We start from the raw sequence: 25,765 nt of genomic DNA, 5'->3' as shown, positions 1-25,765 counted from the left end.
TACAAACAAACAGGGAAAAACAAAAATGTAATCACTGTAAACAAAACTCCCCAAAGACAGTGAAAAGCTAAGGTTGAAAGCTGAAACACAAAACTTCAGAATACTTGTTAGTTTTAATATTCAAGCAAAACTGATTCAGGTCTTGCCACCTACTGTATTGTAGGAAAGCAGGAAAGACTGTTCCCAGGGACAATTAGAAAGACTGCTCTGAGGCAAAATTTGGCAAGATCTTGGCAAAGCTTGCTTCACAGCAGACCTCATATAAAGGTTCTCAGTGCCTATATTCTCTGTTTTACATAAAATAACCATTGCTTGGGGAGTAAATATGTTTCTGATTTATTATTTATATTATTTTTTTCTATCAAGGACATCAGCACTTATGGCTATCTGGGAAATTTTAGAAGCCAAAGTGTCAAGAGCACCTGGAAAGAAAGTAAGTCTGAGAAAAAGCTGTAAAATACCTTGCTTGCAGTGCTAAAATCAGAGTTAGCAGCATATATATTTATAAAGATACGTCGATCTACCAGACTTCAAATAATTAATTTTGAAAAAGCAGAGAAATAATCAGTTTTAATGTTTAAATGAAATGATTTCCATTTTGTTATCCTACAAATCATAATCCAAGCAGAATTATCCTTCACCTCAGAATTTTAAAATATTAAATATTTTAATTTAATTACAATTTTTTTATTAGCCTCTTTAATCATAATTTAGCCTTATAACTCTTTAGAAAATTCAGATATGCTATGTTTTTCAATTGTTCTGTTCAATTTTTGGTTTGTTTGTTTTTCTAAACAAGGCAGCTTTTCTTCTCTTGGGCTAATGTCAAAATAAATTTGTATCACTGATCTGGTTGGAAGCCTATAAGGCAGAGCATCATAATAGTGAACTTAAACATTTCAGAGCAATAACAGCTCAAAAAGACAGAACAGTGAAAGTAAAATCTGTTTAATCCCATGTTTAGATTTGCCTTCCTTGATTCTCATTAGTTTGCAAAATGAAGTTGAAAATTCCTGTTGTATATTGGCATCTCCTTTGACATTAAATACTGTGGTTGACATACAATAGCATTTTTATGACACAGCTAATATAGATACACCAATATTTTAGTCACAGCAGTCCACTTGAAGTGCAGTTTGCAACAGAGTTCTGGCCAAGAGTCAACAGATTTGGTACCTGAGTATTTTGGGCAGAACGGAGAGTAGCATCTTTTTATCTTATTCAAAATGTTAAACCACAACAAGGATCAAAAGATTTTGACTCTTAAAACATCTGGAGAAAAATCTCAATCTTTGCTTTTACCTCCTAAATTTATCAACGACAAACATCAGCTAGCCTAAAATCAGGCAAAGATCAAATTCCCCTGGACTTATTATTTTTTGGCAAAATTGTGATACTGGAAAAATACAGGGAAAATGAATAAAAACCTACATTCTAGCAATCGTACTGAGTCACAGATTGCACATGATACTATATTATCATTAATGGGAACTACTATACTTAGTGAGGAAAACAGAAACGTCACAAATTGCTATCAATTCAACAACAAAGGTTAGAATGGCATTTTATCAACTTTGTGAATCAACACTGCTATGCGACAACTGTGTCCTTAGTTCCAATCTACCCATCATTTTCAGTGTGCCGCCTCCCTCTTCCATACTATAAACACATATTAACCATCTCCCATGGCAGTGAGTCCCCTTTCCATTTTCAACAGGCTTTTCTCCAAAGCACTGTTATTCTTCACAATATGCTAAGCAAGGGGAAAAACACCAAAACTGGCAAATAGATCATGCAAAGGAGTGCAGTCATACATCTGCTGACTTTTGTGTCTATGAAAAATCCTAGGGGAAGGAATTCTACTGGCAGCAATGACTATGAGAGTTTTGGGCAACAGCAGTGACCAGCCTAAAAACCTGATGTGACTGAAGGGCTCACCACTCACACTGTGAAAGCAGAAGACATCTGAAGCTAGGACCCAACCTCGCTGAAAAGATCTGAGATTCAGTTTGAGATCCTCTGGAGATTTAGGAGGACATGGGCAAGAGTCAAACTTATTGTCCCAATGAGGCCTTTTAAGGAGGAAGCTTATAAAATGAGAATATTCCAGAGCTTCCAACATTTACAAAATAAAGTATCATTAAACCCTCTGTATAGTAGTTTACAATATCAATTCAGTAACGCGATACCTAAATGAAAGAGTACTCATGGTAAAAACTCTAATGTCACCTTCATGTTCGACAGAATATGTGATAGTTTGGAAGCTATTATTTCAAAACTCAGATGTTGAAATTTTCTAATTGATTGCTCATACATTTCAAAATTATTTTATAATTATCAACTGAACAAGCTAAATTAACCCTGAAGCTTGTAGTAGTAAGTATTAAACTGCTCTTACTTACCTATCTACTTATCTGCAAACAGACCTACTCATTACAGTAACAGCTGCCGTTCTGATGCACTGCACTCTGTTTCAATTAACACCTCTGCACAGAGCTGTTAGCGCTGTAGGATCAAATGACGTGACCCCTTACTGTGCCATCATATCTGTCCGTGCAAATGGACACCCAGAGTTCTCCACACATTTACACACTGATGTCAAAAGTGTTTCAGGAGCTAGGGATTAGGCTCAGGGAGCTTTTAATTAAATTTCCATTTAAGCACAGATGACTTGCACAGCCTTGGGTAAGTCTCCTTCTGCCTCAGTACCACCTCTTTAAAATTGGGTTAATATCATCATCCCATTTCACAGGAATACTGTGTCAACACTGTGAAGTTACAAGATACTAGATTAACAAGGTCAAGATGTTCATATCACCTTTGTATATAGCTGTGGATACTTGTTTTTTATAATTGGTAATAAAATAAGAATCATTTCAGAAAACTAACATCATCAGGAAAAAACACCTCAAGAGAATCAGTAACATATACAGTGACAAAAAGAAAATAAATGTCTATTTTTCCTATGAAACAACTTTTCATGTGAAGCCTCAGTAATATACTCATCACAGTCAAAACAAAGCTTGAAAACTGAAACTATCACATACAAAAAACAAACACAAAAAACCAGATTTTCCAAAGCTATGACTACCTGTTAGTCAGTGAGCAATTAACTTTCAAAATGTACAACATACCATGAAATATTTACTTTCATTGCAATGTAGCTTGTAACATCAAGATGCTTCCTGTTTTGTATGATGTATAACCCAAAAGTTTTCATAGAAAAAGTAAATATTGCCTGTTTTAAAAAATATTGGGGTTTAATACCTATAGATACACATAGGTAGTATTTTATATGTCTCATACATAATCACAAATGTTAAAACACTTCAAAAAATAATTTCCTGCAGGAAGTAATTTCTTGCAGGAACAGCAACGGCAGCTAAAGTAACTTTCAGACTGTCCTTCCCTTCTTTCCTTTTAGAGATGTTATATCCATGAAGATCTTTCTCCCCAGTGTGACACATTCTTCCTAATCTGTGTATGATTTGCAGCGAGCCTACAAAGGATCCCTTGCCTCAGAGTTTTCTCCATTGCTGTTTTCATGAAAAACTGTAATCCAGAGCAATAATCTGACAGTTTCTTTCTTTTTCATGTCACTGACTTCCTTTAAATGGTTACTAAATAGTGCAAATTATGAAGGACAGATCTGTAGAACACCACAATTGTGCTGATGACCCCACTTCCAAGCTATGTCCTTCAACAAGTTTAGTTTAGACTGACTCCAGTCAGGTCCCTCGGACTGTTGCCAACATTAAGTGTGCTCCTACAGTGCACTCTTCACTCTAGTTTCATCCAAGAGGAATCCAGTTCACTCACCTCAAGACTGCTCCAGAATATGAACCAACATACAGTCAGTGGGGACAATCAGAAGAGTCACTGGTCCAAACTAAACAGCTAATACAAGTGTACTTATCATGTAAGGTTTATAAACCAATTTTCATCTGTAGAACTACTCGGATTTGGCACTTCCTGACTTCACTGAAATTATTCCCAATTTGTCTACAATAAGTAAAAGCAGAACACAAGTTTAAAGGACATTAATGTATATATCTTACAACATTTACTATATAGGCAGAAGATTCAGAAACTCACCATATCAGTATCTGAAACAGGTCCAAAACTGGTCACATAGATGTTAGTGAAGACTTCAGTAATACTATCTGATATAAAAAAGAAAAAACAAGCAAACATTTTAAATTTATAGTACTTCTTCAAACTCTCTGTGCAAAATTATGGGACATTTTGAACAAGTTTCTGTCATTATTTACTTCTCCTAACCAGTATCCTGTTGTAAATACTGGGAGTCTCTACCCGACCTAACATATTGGTTATCAGATGAGAGTTTGTCCCACTGAGTAGTTTGTTTCAGTTAAAGGACTATACAACCATTAGCAACTACACACATATTTCCCACTTCTCCACCAGCAAAAATAACCACACTGTCTTGGACTTAACACGGTAGTACAGCTCTAAACATAAAATGCCTTTGTTGCAGAGGTGTTATCTGTGTTGTTGCAGATCATTCCTATTAAAACCCTTCTACTTCAAGGCTGTTTTCTTCATCCTGAATAGCTTTTTCAAAGCCAAAGACAAAAAAAACCTTACAAAGCAATTACTGACTACACCAAATGTAACACTCAACAGCATCCTACTTTTTAATTGGGTAGGTTTTTAAGTGGCACGTATTTTAACATAATAGTTCCTTCCCTTGATACACGATGCTCCTGATACATTGTTGTGGTACTGTAAATACTATAAGAAAATGTTCTTCCTAATCATTGTAGTTAGACAGCCATGAAATCAGAATATTAAATGTTGTACTGCAGGGAAAAATAATTACTGAGTTTTCTATCTTCAGTTTCCAATTAGGCTCAAAATGGAACGATATTCACTAAGAGGGATAGCACACACTTGCAGGAAATTTCTTACAGCAGTTGCCAACTACCGTCTGCATTCAAGACAGTCAACACAAGGAATTCTCTGCCTTAAAGCCAGTTGCTGGCTGGAAAATAAATATCTAAATACAACTAGCTGCAATTTGACTTACCCCAAATTTTCCCATTCCTAAAAATAATACAGCTGCCTGTTATGTGAGTGATCCTGCTGTCATATTATGATTTCCATCTTTAATCACCATTTAATATAGATAGTTAACAGTTTCTATATTCCTAAAAGCTACCTTTTGACAAATATGTGGCATAGGCACATTTTACTTTTAATTGTATTGAGGCAAAAAGTATAATCACTGCTTTCTATTGGGAGAAATCAGCAGTGCACTGGGGAGCAGTGTATTTTCAAAGGGATGTAGGTGCACCCAAAGGAAAGATGGGGTGATACAGTACTTTCAGAGAACTTCTGGAGCATGGGAGAGGCACATTCCTGCAGTCTCATCTTTAAGGACACTTGAATTTCCTTCTCCAGCTGAACACTAGACATGTGCTTACTAGAATACAGGACGTTGTAAAGCCCTTCCTACCTGAAACAATCTTCTTTCCAGGATCATCTCTGCTTTTTAAGCAAATAAATAAAGGCTGACTCTTACTATGTGTCACTTGGAAGTTCAAAAGCACACTACCCTGCACATCCTGAGAGGTGTTTATTTGTGTGATAGAGACTTCTATAAATCCATATGCAGCATCCATTCACAAGCTGAGTTGATTTCTACTCCAAACATCTTACAAACTAATTTTAAATCAATGGACAAGAGGTGCTGAGTCTGCATTGTTAGTATTCAACAAGGATAAAGTATGGGTCTGGCTGAAATATCATACAGAAACCACAGCTATAGTTCAGAAGACTAGTGACTGCATGTTGCCTGTGGGAGACTCTCCAGAAAAAAAGATTATTCTTTCCAAATGGTTACCTGGCACAGGCTGAGATGAAATGGAAAAGTGACAAGAGAGCTACTCTTCAGGGGGTAAAACAGTGCTGCAGGGACTAAGTGTGAAATTTGGCCTGTACTGTGAAATTTGGCTTGCACTATAATGACAACACAAAATCTTAATTACAATTCCATGAAAAACACTGGTGTTACAAAAATATGACTGACAATCAAGTATCCTGATAGCAGAGAACCAAGGCAAATTTCAATTATACTGGTATAATCTGAAGGAACTCTACTATAGGCAACAAAGTCACTTGGAAAATCTTAACCTGCACACACACCCCCCTCCCAAATGGTGGGAAGCATGGTCCTCTGTAACCTCACCCTATTGCTATCAGTTGTTTGCATCTGACATACTGACACATGGGAACGACTTTACAATTTGCATATAGTAAACTACAGGACATGGAATCTTCAAGCTTGCCTTCCATTTTAAGTTTTAATTAAAAAAAAAGTCCCATATTCTATCATATAATTTTTATATACTTCTGGATCCATCTTCCCATCAGAAATGAGCAGAGAAGACAGAGCTGAGAACAAATTGACTGTAACACATCATTGAATGCTATTACAACAGTCCGTAGATTCCCCTTGTTGGTGTGCATTACTCACTTCAAATCACTTCACATCTTTGGAGTGAAGGATCAAGACTTGGGGAGTGGAGGGGGGATGGATGGGAAGAAGAAGAGGCTGGCTATCCACAGATCCTCAGCTGCAAGAGCTTCATTTCAGGTTTTCGTAATTAAGATAAGCACTTCAATGTATATAAAAAGTCCTGGGGCAAATTCATCCCTGATAGCCTCAGGAATGGGAATGGATGCAAATTAATCATGCGCGTTTCTTTCTTTTATGCCAAAAATGCCTTAAACCAGCATAGCTCCAGGCAATGGTGACACCAGTGACTTTCAATGCAACCAGTTGTTCTCCCCCGAAGTGAGGGTTGATCCTGACGGCAGACACTCCACCAGGCTGCTTCTCCTCAGGCGAGAGCCACACTGTGGCAGAGAGTGAAGGGAGCAGGTAGAACGTCTTGAAACAGAGTATGAAAGGGACAAGGGAAGCTGAAAAGTTGCAAGAGATGAGAAGACTGAGGGAAAAGAAAGGATAAGGAAACAGAACAAAGGAAGGCAGGAAAAAAAGAAAGTACACAAAAGAGGAGCTGGCAGGTTTTGATTTCTGCCTCCTATTTTCTCTCAAAATTCTGCATATTTTTTAAGTTTCTGCTTATACCCTACATACAAGGAAAATGGTCCTTAAAGACAAAAGAAGCTGAAATGTAATAAATCTTGAATTATTCCTGTTACTATCTGTTAGTGTTAGCAGCGTGAGCCTTGTGTCTGTTTCTTCCTTGTTACTTTACACAGTATTACAGTAAAGATTCCTCTGAATTACAAATTTGAACTCAGGGTTTCAGAATCAGTGTCTACAAAAAGAAAAAACTAATCTCCTTTTTTACAACAAATATTGTAATTATTGCTTTGAAATAATACATGCTTGTCAAATAAAATCTCTATTAAAACATTCTACTTTGTCCCACCAGTAACTTACTGAAAACAATTCAGAGGCACAAAGCACAGTTTCAGATGGACTCTCTAATCAGAATTCATACAGCAGGCACCACAGTTACAGGCTTTTTATAACTCACATTCTGCCAACAACAGCACAAGTCATCACACTTGGCCCACTGGAGATTCAAACAGTTCTGGATCATCAGCGCTTCTGGAAAAGCCAAAGGAATGTACTCAGCTAAAAAATGTCCAACGCAACATGTGTTCGTGTACAAATCTAGAGTCTGGTTTTTTTGAGAAAAATTAAGGACAAGTTTTTTCTACTAGAATTATAAAATCTTTTTCTTCAATTGACATGTAAACACATAACTAAAAGGCCTGATTTTCAAAAGTGCTTAAATCAACAGAGGCCTAGTGCTTTTGAAAAACTGTCTAGTTTTTAAAGAAGAACCCTCGAACCCTCTGTTGGGAGGACAGGTAGCTGACTCATTTATAGTCGTGAACTCTTAAGTTATTCTGAATCACTGCCTTTGAAGGTTAAACAAAGAAACAGGAACAGGAAAGGGTAAGGATATAGTTTCTACTTCTGATGCTTCTTTTAGGGGAAAAAATCTCAGGCGAAGAATATGACATGTAGATGCCATCACCACATGAAGTGCTCTGAAATTCAGCAAATGCTATTATAGCATTGTTTCTAACGATGACCAAGGCATGGTCATAAATGTTAAAAGAGAAGCCTTATCTGACTTAGCTTAGGCCAATTTCTCAGAAAATGGAAGCCAAAGGTAAACTGACAAAAAGTCAAGAAAGTTAAGAATAAAGAGAGGAAGAAAAACACATCCTATGGAAGCAGTAAAAGCAATAACTATTAAGATCAAGTTTCACATGGTTCTTAAGCACTGGTTTCTCCTGATTTCCTTTCCTTACTTGAACTTTCATGATATCAATACTGAAAAAAAAATCAGAAAGTAAGAAAAAGCAATAAATATAGCAAATTATAGATCCTTATCTATCCTTAGCTGGAAGGTTTACTGTGTGTCTTAATTACATTTAGGATTTTACAAACATTAATTATAATAACCTCTCTCTGAAGATAATAACTTTATTAACTTAATTTTTCTGTACTTGAGAAGCTGAGGCAGAAGGATTAAATGACGTGTAAGTAATGTGAAGGACAGGCGTTACCAAATCTGGCTTCAGCTGTCCAACATTAAGTGTCCACACTGGAAAATGTCAACATCATTGACTCGTCAAAAATTAGAAGAGGAGTTCAGAGCTTAGTTAGAGTTGGTATCAGTGCCTTTGTCCATTCCATTACGCCAGCTCTCATGCTGCTGGGATACCCTCTCTGATGGTCTGAGTCCTGCTGACTTGTTCCTCAGTAGAAGAGCTGGCTCAGCTGAAGTAGGCTGCTTGGCAGAGAATTTGCAGTGGCTGAAGTCTAAATCAATCACAGGTTGAGTAATGGAGATCGTCAGAAAAGTCAGATGAAAAGGTTCCTCATCAGCATTTACCAATTTGTCAAAATTGGAAATTTCGACAGAGGCAATTCAATTTTGAATGAGTTCCTTTGGACTGCTGCCTGCCAGGCAGTTTTCAAAACTTCTCTGCTTTCTTTCAAACGTCCCTTCTCAGCTGCCTGCATCTTTGAAGGGGTACACAGGGTTCCAGTGTCTGTGACATGGGGTAGTTAGACATGCAGGGTTGAGCACACCTGAGAGCTCTCCCTTTCCTGAAGAACTCCGAGGCAGGATTATCTTTTTTTGAAATAAATTTTCTGAATATTTATCAAATTTGAGAATTATCTGTGTTTTGCTCCCTCCTTCTCTCCTCTCACCGAAATAATCTACAATCGTTTCTTCGCAGAGAGTAGGGACAAAACATGCATGGCTCGTTCTAGGTATGTTTAAAAGAAGAGAAGAAAGGAGTGCGATCACTGCGAAGTCTTCAGAGTGGACCATCAACAAGGTTCCAGATGTTCGTTTGCATGAAGCTGGCTATATCATCCATTGTGTCAAGGCTATTTTCACAAGAAAACAGGCTAATAGATTGTGTTGGACTTTTTTTTTTTTTTTTTAATTTTAGTCAATAAAACTGTAAAGCCAGGGTTTGGGCAGCTAAAATAAAAGCCAATCTGTTTGAGGTAATCCAAAACCATCAAAAGTATTCTTGGTGGGACAGAGCTTTTAAAATGTACATATGCAGTTCTAATGCATAGCATGAAACAATTTCTTACAAACATTATTTTACATGTAGAGTAAATAGTACCCAGGAGAATACTGCAAGGCTATAACTGAAGGGCTGCTACAGAAGGAAAAAAAAAAAGAAAAGAAAATACTGCTCTTTAATTATGTCAACAAAAAATAAAAGAGGAGGTTAAGTTGCAGTGCTGTGGGAGCCTTAACTGAGGATTTCTGAGTTTTTGTGGAAATGCTGTCAAAAGCCTGATGTTACTTTAATTATTTTGCTATAAAAAATTATTTAGCTGGAATTGACATTGTTCTGACATTGTAATATGGTCTCCAAGGGCATGCTTGGCAATGTTGCCCAAAGGCTTTGAAATTGTCATTCATAATACAACGCAGGAATTGCACAGGTGAAACAGCCAGGGTCTTAATCCATCAAACACTGTTCCAACTCAACACGCTGCCCTTATCTGACAAGCTCCTTAGTGTGTCTGCTGACAGCTCAAGACACTCTCTGGCTGGCAGGGAATGGGGGTCAGAGGAGGTCATGCAATGTGGAGCCGTAAGGGCAGTAAAATCCATAAGAATGCAGATATTTCAAAATACGGTTCTGCCAGTTCTTCTCCGTATTTGGTTTTGGTGCTTTAGGTGACAGTTTTATCTATCCAGCTACTCAGCATCTTCATTCATTATCCACTGTTAAATTACAACAGTTTCAAAGCCACATGTGTCTACATAAATACACTTCCAATTTGTAAACTGAAGCCAACTGTGAGAAGAAATAAATTCAATTCCCTCCTTGACATTAGCGCTTCACTTCCAATAGCCTCACTCTATCCTCGATCTATTGGCAAGACAATTTCTTAATAAGAGCCTAAGTAAACTTCTCTTTCAAATCTCCATCTTTAATGAAGCATAGGTAGAGTAAGCTTACCAGTAAGACCTAGTAATACCTGTGTTACTGTTAACAGCTGCTCTCTTGATTCACTCTGGTGTAAAAGAGACCTGAATCTGGTGCTGTACTTGATTTCTCATGGTGTTGACTGAAACAAAAATATATTCTGGAGAAAGATACAGGAATTGAAAGCCAGTAGGCTAACAGACCCCAACTGATTTCCCTCTGAAGAGCTTATATCTATTAACAGATATTATATCATACACTAAATAGGCAGCTCCATGTAAAGACTATCAGAGACCCTCCAAAGACCTACACAGAACTGGGCAACCCTGTAAAGCAATACCATACTCTTGAAATAAATACCATTACATCATTTAGACTAACCAAATACCTGGTCCTGTGTATAAGGCCATTCTTGAATTGGAATTTTTACTTCAGAAAAGTAGTATTTATTATTCTGAAATTGAAGATAGCTGGTCTGGAATAGCAGGAAAATATAAACTTGAGGGAGAATTTACTGTAAAACAAAACTTCACTTAAAAGTAGGTGTATCTTTAGAGATGAGTGAGACTTTTTGACCATTAAAAAAACACACATTAACCTGGAAAAAATATTTAGCTTAACTGTCGACATCCTTTTTTCTGTAGCAGAAGACTTGGGGAAACATTTTCAGACATGTTTTTAGCTGAAAAAATGTCTTTTTTAGGTGTAGGTTACTCACAAAATGTGCACAGAATGAAATGCAGGCATATTTGCAACTCAAATAATGTGATATATCTCCACAGTTGGGTAATTACTCAGATTTCTCCTGTATGTAAAAGACATTGGTGCAAACTGTAAGAGCACTGTTTTCAGCTAGCAAATGGAAAATTAAAAAGTCCTCTCTGTGCGGAGTGATATATTTACATGTTACTAAGATGATTTTCACACACCTATGACAGATTTGAGGTTTAACTCTCACTCAAGAAGAAGAGTGCAGATCACATACACAGACATTATCTTTACTACTTTTTCTTCTCTCTATCTCTACCAAGAGAGCTTTATTTTGCAAACCTTATTACTTCAGGTAACAAAATTAAACACTTTTCCAAAGGGTCCTATGAATGAAGAGTCTTGGATACAAGTGACACTTGAGGTGCAGTTTTAACTTTATTACAGACTTTCTCTGCAAGTTTGAGAAAGTCACTCAAGGGTAGGGCTAAAGACTGATTTTGGTGCCCAATTATCTCTTTAAGTATATTGGACAAGCTCCACAAAGTTATTTAAGCTCCAGGTTTCCACTTAAATCAATAAAAGTTAATCTGAATGTCTCTGTGGTCCAGATCATAATGACTAAATTTTGCACTTATATTTGTCTGAATCCCCTTTAGTCCCAAATTCCTGTCTAACGTTGTCAGTACCTAAAATTCCCTGGCTGCTTATATTTCCACCTTAAGGCAAAAATATCCTGATGCTGCCAAGCAGCTTAAAGAACTGGCTCTCAACCAAGTCCCAACGAGTTCTTCAAACTATAAATAATTAAAAATTTACTGGGCCAGAAAGACTTTGAGAGAGAAAGCAAGAAAACAAGCAAGAGACTGATTCCACAGCCTAGCAGTACTCATGGGATATAGCAGACATAAATTGAAGTCTCTGCTCAATATCTAATTATTTACACAAAGCAGAACAATTCCTTCCAAAGACTGAGGAAGCATGCCCTATCTTAGAAAATTCACTTTCGTGGTCAAGACAGACCCTGACACACAGTAACTTCAGTTCATGTCTCTGCTTTAAATCAAAGCATGCACTTGACAAGAGGTGCTCTCTCTCACACACAAGTTTCCATCATCCCTGGCTATCAAGCTACTCTCATGGCTCTTTTCAGGAAAGGAGGAATGGCATGAGCTCTAGAGGGGGCACACCACTCTGAACAGATGAATTGGAGACTGGTAATGTGTTCCCACCCAAACTTGGATGTTTCACCTGTGTTGGTAAGAAAAGGATTCAGCTACATGCCTCTCTTCAGCAGTTTTTAATTAGTTAGCTTGACAGATCCCCACTCAGTTTATTGACTTTATGAACCGCTTTTGCAGACAGTTAAGGCCTTGCCTACACCTTTTCTGAGGTGTGCCAGCAAGTCTAGCTTTCCCCATGTTCCACAAAGGAGACCCAACTGTTTGAAGCAATGAATTCCACTATACATGGGGTCCAGGAGATGTAGGTATTGCCAAACCTAAGGCCTCAGTCTGTATGGGGCTGACTGGCTAAAGACTGTGAATGGCTCTACAGTCCAGCAGTACAAAACATAGGTCTCAGTCCGTGTTCTGACAAATGTGTAGATATTTTATACAAAGTAAAACATCTCCAGTGAAAGAAACCATTCTTCCAGAACAATCAAAAGCCCTGTGTCTAGTTAACAGAGTTGGAAAGTGGGAGACATGGATTCAGATCCCTTTTGCAAATCAGGTAGAGAATAAAAAAGATGTTTAAGCTAGAACATACTTCATCCCTGATGAGAAGGCTACTGTACTGACTGGTGCAGCCCATATCACATCGGGCCAACCAATCAACCAGTGTCTAGCTTGAATCCTGCCAGAATTTAAACATGAGACAGTTCAAAGCAACCCAAAAGTGCATAACTTAATTGGTTCTTTGCAGGGGGAAAAGAAGAAATTTAGATACTCTCAGCCATTAGGTCATTACTGTTGGAATTCATAGCCTTTTGGCACCTCAAGCAACATTTTGACAATCTCAGAGGTATCAGCTGCCAAGTGAGTAAGACAGCAATTAACTATCTAGACACCTTTCTGGATTTTTTTTTTTCCTATCTTTTAAACAGAGTATTCCTCCAAGTTACAGGTTCATTGTAAAGATATTAATACAACATAGATGCTTTGGTTGTATAAACATTTGAGACAACTGAGTAATTATAAACAGTAGTCTTGACTATGGTACAATTAACAAAGGGAGAAACAAAATGATGAAAATAGAAACAAGAAGGCGTGAATGAAATCATTGGGAAGGGCACTCTAAGCACATGGGTAATATGAAATCTGTTCCCATAAAGCCAAATTACCATGAAATCCACCAAATCAAAATTTTTTCCCTTTTCATTACATCTTCACACACCAAGAAAAAAAGAATTAAAAAGCATTCAGCTCTAAAATAAACAACAAATGTGAGTCATTTTTAGTTGGAGTTGCACAAAATGTTCAATAGAAACATGAAAGTGAAAACGTGGTTGAGTATGGCTGGAAAAAATGTGATCTTACTGAGATGGGTTACTTAAAATGTTGAAGTAAAATGAACTTAGCTAACACACAACACATTTGGCAGCAAACCAAAACTACATGGCATTCAAATGAAAAATAAAACATCAGCACTAAACCTTATCCCTTTAGACACTACAGCTTCCATCATGATGCAAAGAGGTTGTATATAATAACCAGGCTGAGTAACAAATGGGACTACTGCATTGTTTACATCAACTGGATGAGCATGATAAAGCTAAAATGAACCAGAGTGCCTCAACACTGTCTAAAGAATGAGACAGAGGAAGACAAAGAAAACAAGAGCACTCAAACAAGGCTGGAAATGGAACGGAGCAGACTTTGACAAAGTGGAGCAGTAATTATTTGGACCGACCTGAATCGGTGTCATCACACAAGTAGGGATGGCAAAGTTATTATTCCCATGCAACCGTATTTCCATTTACTCAGCTTAGAGGCTTGTGCTATTAGAAAGGAAACCATAACATGCAGGTAAGGCAGAACAATTCCCAAAATTATTTCAGATTTTAGAAACTTATATTCAGAAGCCTTTCTCTCTCTCTTTATTTTTTTTTAATGTTCGAATTTTGTGACCTCGGTACTTAAGAGTCATGGAACATCGTGTCAAATTCTGCTGCATTACCTTTCTAGACTAATTTCAGGTTTAATCTCTGTACTTTATTCCAAGTTGCAGCATTTATAAATCATCCCGTTTGGTACACTCACTCTGCCAGCCCCTCCTGTACTCCAAAACACATCTCCCCATAACAGCAGTATCATTTTAAAAAAGCAGCACCTTCAAGTTTTTCTTTGCAGTCATGAAGTGGCAGAGTCTGGGCTTCTTAAGATATGCCTTTATTGCACATGACTCCCTTGATTTTAGTTGCTAGGTTATTTGCTTGTTCATCTCCTCTTACAGAGGTCCAGATGTTTTTCTAACCAAGATCACTCAGCCTAGATTTTCTCCAGGTTAGATTTCAGGTGCCACATTGGCTTATGCTGGTAACACATCAACTTGCCAGTGAAAGTACAAGTTACGAAAAGCACCTCTCCTTCAGTACCTTCCCACATTCCAAACATTAAAAAAACCCCAAATTCTCACAATTCCTTGGAAGAACACCAGAGGTCAAAGTCCTTCCACATCAAGGACATGTGAAATGGCCACAGAAGTCACACGGGAACGATCAAGGAATTGTGATAATATATACATAATACATACAGGATTTCACCCTTCGGCTACACGCTACTACTTCTAAGTTAAAACAGACACTGTCACAGTGCTTATTACCCTTGTTAATTATTCAGTGAAGATTTGGGTAGCATGCCAGAACCCACTGAAGTCAGTGAAAAAGGATTCCCCTGGTGATGGGCAACTTCAGAGGAAGCCTCTGGAGAATGCCTGTCTGTGTGGTCAGCCATGGCAAAAAGAGTTGGCACCCTGGAGCTGACAGAAACCGGGATGAAGCTCTGGGAAGAAGAGTCTTGGTTGTTCTGTGGCAAATACTCACTGTCGCCAGAGGTCAGCATTTTCCCAAGGCTTGCTGCTACATATGAATTTCTCATGTATGAAATTTCACATGTATGAAGTATGAAATTCACATGTTCTGATGTCCCAAAGGCTGATGGAGGTCCTCTAGAGATCAAGAGACTTCAGAAAGCACTGAAAATGATGATCCTTTCAGACAGATTAATTTTACTGTCTGCATATAGTGCCTGGTTACTTAGTCCTGGATCGTACACTCATTAAAAATGGAGCTACAGTTCTTTTATCTTTTGCTAGCCTTGTACTTTGCATTCAAGCATGACAGGAACCAATGGAAGGAAAAGGTAGTGCCTTTATTTAATAGAGCTGTGTATTAGTGGGCACTCTTAATGCATTTTTTGCAGCAGGAGTCTTGAATATATTTTTAATAGGTAACACTGTATGAAATTCTGTAATAGCATTTCAGAAAATTGTGACACACTGTCAAAAAAACTAGACAGCATTCTAATCCTTCTATCAACCAGCCAGCAGTTCCTATTTTAAGCCAGGTAAAATAACTATGAAGTACAGGAAATTAACGTTTATCCAGACTACTCTAATATTTTCAAAAAAGCTAGCATGGACTTACTAAAATCAGTTGGAGGTTGTGTGTATGCTAACACCCTAAATACCCTTATGCACCCTGGGTGCATAAGAACAGGTAGGCACACTTTTTCTTGTGCACTTCCCTGATCCCCATGGTTGCTGAAGTGCAGGGAAAGGTGGAATAGAGGTATGGGGTTTGAGACACAGCACAAATCAGACTGGCTGCCAAGCTGCTTCTTTTTTATTCTTAACATTTTTTTTGTTTGGCAGGACAACCTGTGGGATGGTCATGGATAATACACTTCTTGCTAAACAGGAGTCCTGACAAATGACGAGCTCATGGCTTGACCCAACAGAGAATCATACTAATACTTAAATCGAACAAGTACTCCCCAAATGAGCAAAAAATAATAACATGGACAGTAATGGGGCAATCTTTTTTTAAATCCCACTTTAACATGTTACAGAGTTGTAAGTTACTCTTCTGTTATCTCATTAATAATAATAATAAAAAAGGCCTTAGATTAAGGTTGTGTAATGTGCCTACAAGAAGTGTACTGTAGCACTCAAAAGTCCCACGTCTGAGTCACTTGAATGTCTCCAAGCTACTTTACAGATAGCAGTGTTTCCCAGAATCTCCTCTAAAACATACTCCCAGAGCTTGGATTAAGCAGCCTCAAATTTGTCTTTTATGGTTGCCTGTGACAAGAGAATTCCCCTCTGGCTGTCCATGGGACTTTCAGAACCCATCAGACTTCTATATGTAGAAAGGCTATATATTTGGGACAAGGATCTGCTTTTAATATTAAATTAACAGGGGGTTTTTTAAAGGCAGAAAATACAAAACAGTATTTTTTTTCTTTGAAACAATGCCTAATATGAGTTTAATTAGAATCCAGTTTCTTAAAGTGCATATTCTTCTAAGCAGATACTATGGCTTTGTGAAAATGCAGACAGCATCTACCACAGAATATTATTTTAGAACAATTGGTTATTTTAAAAATAGCATATTATGAATTAGCGAACAAGATTATCTGCTCTTTTTTTTTTAAGGTCAACTAAAGACAAAATGCCTGGTAAAAAAAATAAAGAATTCTCTGACAGCTTTTAGCACCCAGCAGATGGAAAGGGATTATTAAGGATGTGACCACTCCCTTATCTCAAACAACAGACATTTGTATTTCTCCCTTCTCATATTTATTTATATATTTATTTTTCCAGGAGGAAATATCTTCCCTTTTGTTCAGAAACTGCATGAGGCAATGCAGTACCAAGTTCACATTTAAAGATCTAGTAGAAAGGAGTTCACTGTTTGGTATTCAATTAATACTATAGACATTGATAAGGACAGTCTGTGAGATGCCATGCCCTCAGGATGGCAGAAGGGTTTTATCAACACAGCACTGAATCTAAGGCTCAAACTTCTGGTTTTCTTAATTTATATACTCCACACTACAACTGCTCCTCGCCTCTTCTCATCCAGAGGCACTTTATGCCTCATTCAGTAAGCCTATAAATTGTGAAAAATATATATTACTTCAAATAATAAGAATAAAAAGACATCTGCAGTAGCATTTAGATTGTCAGTCAGAAGGAAATATCTAGAACATTAGGCTGGTGTTTTCAGGACAGGAACTGTCCCTTCAACCCACCTCTAAATTCTTGAAGATAAATGCAGACTCTCCTTCCCCCTCCATTCCCTTTCTGCTCTCTGGTGTTGTGCTGAAAGGCTCACACACTTGAAGGAATGGAAAAGGATGGTTCTAATAACTCCCAATCTCCTGATAGAAGTGGTCTGAAGAACCTATTATCTTAGGACAACTGAGAACATATACAAGAAAGAAAAAGCAAGGAATGTGTTGGAAGACATTACTTCTCTTGGATGAAAGAATCAGCACCAAGCAATGGAGACCAACAAAGAGAAGAACAACTCTTAATGACAGGGCAATCTTTCAGCCAGAAGACACGTTGCTTTTCTGACATTCAGGTATTTAAGGGATCAAAAGGATGTGATTTTTTTAAATTAAAACAGAAGAAGGTGTTAAATGCAGATAGGTAACTCCAGGAAACTGCATTCACATGAAAGATTGCAAATGCAAGCAGTCTGTAAACACTTCAAGAAAAAAATTAGGAGTTTCAAAAAACTAGCTTATTTAGAAGTCATCTTTCCAGGTGGAATATATCTTCTGTATAAACCTCTCCACTAAGGTCAAATCTGTATTAGAAATTATGTGACCGGTAAAACAGAGCACTGTACTCGGGCTTAGAGACATGGATCTGTTCCATTACCAGTGGTGGATCATACCTGCTGGTTATTCACCCTTATGTACCTTTTCTATTTACTCAGATATAAAAGTCACCCCTTTTGCAAAGTAGTCTGAGGTCTCTGATACATTTTCAGTGTCACTGCTGTGAGAAAAGCCATAATGCACATATAACGGACACGTAGGTTTTACAGCGTACATCAGTTTTTAACTGATTCTTATTGAACTATGTGTCAGAACATAGTGAAGGTCAGGAGTCCATGGCACTGAATTTGGACTGCAATCAATTCCATTAGTCATAACACTACAAGATTACAAGATAGATACTTAACTTACAGTTCGTAGAAGAGACAGATTAAGCAGATGGAACATGGGGCATCCATGTTTTTCCCAAACAAATTGCAGATTAAGATGCATGATCTCTACTGGTTCAGCAAAAAAATGCATGTGCAGGACCAAATATGTATTTATGGACATAAAAAATAAATGTTAGATTAAAAAATTTGGTCAGATGCAACTAAATCAAATTGCTGACTGCAGCTACACAACTTCACTAAAATGTTTCATGTCCTCTGATGTGCACAATAATCCCAGGTAAAAGGAAAATTGATTTACACTGCTTTCACAGAGTTAACTGCTCTAATTATTAAATAGCCCTCAACATATGGCAAGGAATTATGGAATGTAAATCAAGAGCCATGTGCTACAAAGTAATCACACAAATGGTTCCCAAATAGCACCACCGTTTCCAGAGGGTTAGCAGAATCATACCTTCCTGATGTACAGACAATTTCAGAGAACTAGTGCTGACATACTCTGCATTATAAAGCAAACTATTCTTAGGATGACAGTGGTAAACAAAACTTCCTTTAGCTTGTGATTAATTTAATTCAAGCATTAACCTGAAAAAAAAAGACCTAAAAATGTGTTTAAAGATTAATCTTGGCATATTAAAGTGCTTTGATTCTTATCATTAAAATTTATTAGACTTTTGACAGTATTAATTCAAAATCTTCTGCTGATGCTTTAATTTAGCTGGCTGGTGAATTGTACAGCAACACAAAATGTTATCCAATATATCCTCTATAGCTGCTTTTTGAGACAGATGACTCATTGTTGAAAAACATTAATGTCAGAAATTTAAATACATGCATATACCTTAATGATAAAACTGCTTATGTTATTCTACTTTCAAGTTTCCAAAGGGTATTTGAAAAAACTATCATTCAGCTGTCTTAATCTGCCAGTGTTTAAAAGTGGCCAATGTTTAGTATCACCATTTTACCTCCCTCCTTCACTCTCCATCTCTATTGTCCTGCCCTCCTGCCCTTTCCCCTGTTCCTTGCTCATAGTGGTTTTTCACCTTGGCTTGTATTACCCTAATGCTAGGTTGTTGAAAAACAGTGTTATGTTCTATTTCGTATCTGTCTCTTGGGAGTCTTTAGAAGCTACTGTTAGATACTACTAGTAGCCACTAATAACAGCTACTAGTACCAACAATTAATACAGACCAAAATACTGTAAAAAACAAAGCAGATGCAGTTTTAATGTACAGGCAATTACAGTGTCCTTCTGCATGATCCTTGTTGATGAAATACCTCTCTCTCTACACTCTACTAATGCTAAAAATTGGATGCACTAGATTATGCATTGAAAAGGTTATTGTTAGAAATGGTCATGAAATGGTGGCACTCCAAGAAAACAGCAGCAGGAGTGTGTAGTCACGAATACTGCCAGAAGCAACAGATCTGTCTCAGACCACTCAACAACACCAACAAAATTGTACTGGCACAAAAGGAAGGCCATAGAATCCGTGGGTAGAGAAGGATCTTTGCTTTCTACCTACCCAGGAGTCTGTCTTCGCATCATTTCAACCTCCCCAATCCAGTTTCATTAGATATGAAATTTTTCAGGCAGCTGGATGTAAGCGACTGTACCTGGGAGGAGGGTAAGGCAAGACTGGGCTTCATACCACAAAAAAAAAATAAATTGCAAAATTAGACAGCTGCATCTACATGGCATGTCTGGCCCGGATTTGGGGAAAGCTATATTTAGATGGACTGAAATAAATTCGTGGAATTTTGGTCAAAGAAAAGAGTTGGGCGTTTTCTAGAAGGATATATGAAATAGATAGGTATTTAGAAAGGGAAAAGGCAACTATGAAAACAGAAGAAGAAAAAAGGAAGACCTCCATCAGGGCAGGATGGAGAGGGCAGAAGGGCAGGATTCTTCAGAAGGGCAGGATTTAGAGGTTCCTGGGTGCTTCCTGAGGAGGTGTTGAGCTCTAGGATACACAGTGTTCTACAGCTTTTCAGTTCCCTGTACACTGCCCATCTAATGATGACAAAGCAAACTGGGAATGATTCAATGAAGTACAGTGCCTCTCCTTTAAAATACTGTCTTTTCCCATATTTAACCCTTTTCAGGACTCCAGGTTACGGTGATAGTGGGAAAAATGTGGCTAGAGTCACTTTTAGTCCGTTAGTCAAGTCCCAACTTCTGATGAATGTTAGAAAATCCAAGGCAAAGACCATAAAAAAGGGTATGTCCTCTGCATCTTTCCAGACCCTTCCCGTTTACCCCAAATCTTCTATTCATCACAGTGGATTGTTTATTAATAATAAGCCTAAGAATTGTACAACACTGCATTCTGCTGTCCAGAGGCAGTCTAAACCTTTCGTCTACACAGGTATTTTTATTCAGCTGTATCTTCCAGAACTGACATTCTAAATTTAATTTTTTCACAGTTGCTAATTAAGATGGAAAATTTCTGCTATTATTTCAATGTCTTGCTAGTTGTTAAGTCACAGAATCTTAGAATAATTCAGTTTAAAAAGCACCTTTGGAAGGTCCAAAGCAGAGCCAGCTCTGAAGACAGATCAGGTTGCCCAGGTCATATTCTGCCAAATTTTGAGTGTCTCCACAAAGATGGAGACTCCACCACTTCTCTGAGCAACCATCACCTCTGTGACTGTGTTGAAAACTACCATCATTGGCCTAAGAGTTATGAGCTTGCCTAGTAAAACTAAGGGGGGGGGGGAATAATATTTCTTCATTTTTTTATCATTTTAGATTATGTCTTATAAACAAAGATTATATATATTGTTATATTGTCTTCACCACAATTAGGCCTTGAAAGGAGTAGAAGCCTGTTATGCTATGCAGAATATAAATACATAGCAAGAGGTGTGTCTCATGGCAGTTTTTCTTTATGGGGTGCTAAAATACAGGAAATAAAAATATATCTTTGCCACTAGACACTGCAATAACTAAGGTTAAAAAACCCTAATCTTTTCTACACAAAGAAGCTGAAGGAGTTCTGCATCCATTTAATCCCAAGTTTTTAGTTTCCATTGAAAATAAAATGTCAAAATTTGACAATGAATTGTCTTGAAAGAAGGGTATGCATGACTATTTGCTTAAATATTGGTTGTTGTCACATGACCAGAAACCATCACTAAAACAGTGATGCCTACTCATATCACAGTATGATGTAACTACCATTTTTCCTTAAATGAAACATACTCCTAAGGTCCATTTTTCCAGCTCTGTGAAGGACGGTGTATTCCAAATATCATCTGTGTCCCATATATCTAACACCCAAAATTCAAAGAGCGCCAATGCTTTTATTAACTGCTGGTTTAATAATTCGTCACCTAAAATTTCTTAATACCTTTAGGTGATTATACAATTGAATGAAGAGATCTCTATAGCTTCCTTCTTACGTTCTTTAGTTAACACTCTTTTTTTGGTATACCTTATTAAAGAAAAGATTTAAAACATAACTTTTCGTGTGTCTCCTATACAAAGAATATACAAAACTGAGTAGTCCATGGCTACATCATAGCAGTAAACGTTAAAGGATTTCCCTGATACTGCTTGTAAGTACGCCTTTTAGTGTAACCCAGAATACTATTAATTTTGTATTACAAAATGTGTCTCTGTTGCTACAGAATGACTAACATTTTTTTCATTGTAAGCAACACACACATTGATTTCTACATTTTAATTTCACTTTTTGCTTGGTTAAAATCCACTACCAAAAATCCATGAAATCTGTGAAAATCCCCCAAAGATATCCTGGATGAATTTCTAATGTGCTTAAATATTTCTGAAAACGTTTTGGAGTTAGACTATTTAAATAATAATTATATTTCCAATTCAGGTGGCATTACACAAATTGTATCATTTCACAAGGGTAATAAAAATTTTGGAACTATAGTATTGCAATCCTTTGGTACTTGGCTATTAAAACTAGTCAGCCTGAGACAGCTGAGAAGCAGCTCTATATTTCGGATAGCAAACTCGTTGCAATATTTATGTAACATGATAAGAGGCCTTAGTGGGAAGCAGTCAAGAGTAGAATACCTTGGATATCAGCAAGGCCACTGCTTTTCAACCAGTTTCTAAATAACCCAGAATAAATGTATCGCTGAAAAAAGGCGATGTTTGTCTTAGCCCATCAAATCCAGCTGAAAAATTAAACCACCCCGTCAGTCTGATTTACAATGAGCTCCAATGAGCTCCACAGAAATCTGCAATATCTGCTTTCATGTCTTCCTTGTAGCTGAGATAAAAGTAAGCAAAGCCTTAATTCAGCCTTGGTGTCATCAGCAGTATTTCTAGCATTAGAAACAATGCTGATGGTTTGCCAGGAAAAAAAAAAAAAAGAAAATACTGAATATATATGTTCAGTGAACTGGGAGATCCTCCCAGACAAGCTCCTTTACAGGCATATTAACTTTACTGTAAAGTACATAGATTTTTGTTAACTCTTGTGAAGCACAGTGTTTTTCCACTTTGCACAGTGCAACACTTTCCCCAATTGCAATACTCTGCACAGTTGTAACTTGAATTTTATTTTGGTATCTTCACTGTTAATTCATCCACAGACTTTCAATAAATAAATAAATAAATAAGCAAGCAAGCTTCATTTAGCTCCTTAGCCACTATCCTATCCTACATCATTTTTGCTGTTTTTTTCTTCAGTATCACAACAGTTTCTGAGGGTATTTTACCCTTCCCCTTTCCTACTGATTCATTCCCTAGAATGCTTATAGCTACTGAGTTAGCTCTGTTCCTGGATTTTCGCACCATCTGCACACCCTGGACAACTAATTAAATGAGATTTTCATACCCTCCTCTCTATTTCTTTTCCATTTCTTACAAGGAATGCCTTTTGACAATATACATTATCCACAACTCTAACATAAATTAATTTGAGTTTCCCGCTGACTCCTCTGAAAGCACTATTACGGCCAGATTCCACGTGACCCTTCCAGGTATGCCCAAGAAAGAGCATATAGTAGTTTACTCCTTTGTATCCCAGCATAACTACACAGATAATGGGCTTTCAGGAAACGCAAGTGCTGCTCTGAATTGCTCTGCACTACCACTGACAGAGAGACATTACCATTTCCAAAAGATGAAACTGGAACAAAGGGCTAAGGAAGCAACCAGAACTGAGCAGGGGAACTGCACTTTTTCCTTTAAAAACAGTAGTGAAAGGTTTCCTGTAGTGTTCTGCAGCAAAAACAGTCGAAGAACTTTCTTTTAGGATCCTCTGAATGTGTATTAAGCATGATGAAGCTGACAAACACCACTAAGTTTTGAATGCCCAGCTAGGGGACTGCTACAGCTACAAACTCTTCTAAAGCTGATTAAAAACTCTGAATCACAGAGATATATAAATACACTGCCCTAAATTTAACATATTCCAGATTATCAGCATATGATCATGGCCTTGTTTCCTGGCAACTGAAGACACACAACTCTTTGATAAACACACACACATACATACATATATATATATATATATGTACCTGTCCTGATCTTGGGGGGGGGGGGGGGAATAGAGTTTTCTGTGAAAAAATGTTTTTTTTCCCTTTTAGCTCATATTGGTGAGCACATCATACAACTTCTAATCACATTACTACACCAATTCTATGCAACAATATATCCAGGGCTGCAAAGATGAATGATCATACCTGCAAGCGCTCACTGCTCATCATCTCTCTGATAGCAATAATCAGCCATAATCCTTCTCAGTTCAATTTTACTTACAAAATGTTGTGAAAAAAGGGTTTTGGTATCTCTACAAGTGAAACGCAATGGAGATTCTTGTTTAAAGCAATCAGAACATCTAAATGTCACCCTGCAGCAGAGACGGATCCTTCAAAATGGAGCCACAGCAGCATTTAGTTTTCACCAACCTACTGTCTGATCTTCCTCAGTTTTTTAATAACCAACATTCACTTCTTTGGTTACGATAAGAATGCTGTTCCTGAAGCTGGTGAGACTGACCACAGTTTGTGGAAAGATCCTCAAATTGTATAAATTTGCATAGCTCTTTTCAATGTTAATATGGCAGTTGAAAATCTGGCCTTCAGGCTATGAAGTCCAGTCCTCTGTCCTTGTAACTTCCCTTTGTGTTTTTTTTCAAGATTTAAATTTTATATTTTCTTAGTCTTCTATTCAATTATATTTTATAAATTTGGGAGAGTAGAACTGACAGAAATTCCATAGCTGCTGGAAATGATCAATTTCAAATGTGAGAAAGGAGGCTGAATAGCTTATGGAGATGGTAAGACTACTGAAGTATCCAACATTGTATCAAAATCCTAGCACCATCTCCATTCCTTCTCCCTTCCTTCCTCTTTTTCATCTTTAAAAAGAAGTTACCATTTTAAAAAATATGTATGTTTTTGCTGATGCACCTAATACAGAAGAACATCAACATATTAAAAGATGGGACTGCCTTAATCTATGTCCCTTTTTCCTTTAAGAAAAGGAAATGTCTGTGCATGGGGCAGAGCAGGCAGAGCAGAAAGAGCAGACAGATAATTCAATCACTTCCAGGTTTGAATACTCCTGTATCTCAGCTTCAACATTCTGTTGCCTCATTATTTGAAGATCTAAGTTCTCTTTTGGTCCCTTACCTAGTTCTAGTGTCCATTGTTTTGTGGATTTCTTTTTCTATATGCTAATAAAAATGAAAGGATTTATGGAAAAGTGCTACCCTGTGTCTTGCAAACATTACAGCAAATAGAAAGAAAATACCTTCATGATTTTGAAGAAAATCAGAAACAATCAAACTCTTTATGACTTGTCATTTGCATGGCTGTATTTCATACAAATTGGTGCTAATGACACAGGGAATTTGTTTTAAAACCAAACTTGTAATTTATTTTTATGTCTAAACAGAAATGACATCCAATGTTTGGGTAAAACAGTTCATGTCAGAACTGAAAGTGCTGTCAAAAGTGTTCCAGCTGCAGTCCTGTGCTTAGCATAAAATGAGTACAGAGCAAGATTTATCTCCCCTTGAATACCCTCATGCCTATTCGTATCAACACAGTAGGTCGGGGTATTATCTACGTCATATGAGATGTCTCCGGCTTCAGGGGACAGTGCAGTGTCTTCTTTTCCCTACCCACACCCATTTTGCAGGCTATTTCATCACTATAGTGTTCAAACATCATTCAAGGATCCCAGCTGCTAGGACAGCCATTAGCCAACAGCCAAAACCTGTTTATACAACAGAGCTGCATCACCAGTGAAAGTTAAAGCTGCCTTAACAGCCTATAGAAAATAGTACTCTGTTCTGAAGTGTAATGATGTATCAGCAAAGCATCAAGTTACATACTGTAAGTACTCACACCGAGTCTCCCAGTAAAATTAATCATAGATCTATCCCTAAGTTCAAG

The 25,765-nt window shown here is 37.4% G+C and overlaps 1 protein-coding gene across 1 annotated transcript in view; it reads right to left on the bottom strand.

Moving 5' to 3' along the window:
• GABRA2 (gamma-aminobutyric acid type A receptor subunit alpha2) overlaps positions 1–25,765 on the bottom strand; it is a 64,893-nt gene that overhangs the window by 32,986 nt on the left and 6,142 nt on the right. The window contains exon 4 of the mRNA XM_069790795.1: positions 4,096–4,163. Within this exon, the coding sequence (XP_069646896.1) occupies positions 4,096–4,163 (68 nt within the window). The remainder of the gene's footprint in view (positions 1–4,095; positions 4,164–25,765) is intronic.

Source organism: Haliaeetus albicilla, chromosome 1 (genome assembly GCF_947461875.1).
Source record: "Haliaeetus albicilla chromosome 1, bHalAlb1.1, whole genome shotgun sequence".
Taxonomy (NCBI): domain Eukaryota; kingdom Metazoa; phylum Chordata; class Aves; order Accipitriformes; family Accipitridae; genus Haliaeetus; species Haliaeetus albicilla.
Note: the sequence above shows the minus strand (reverse complement) of the source record. Positions and strands in the feature narration are given on the sequence as shown.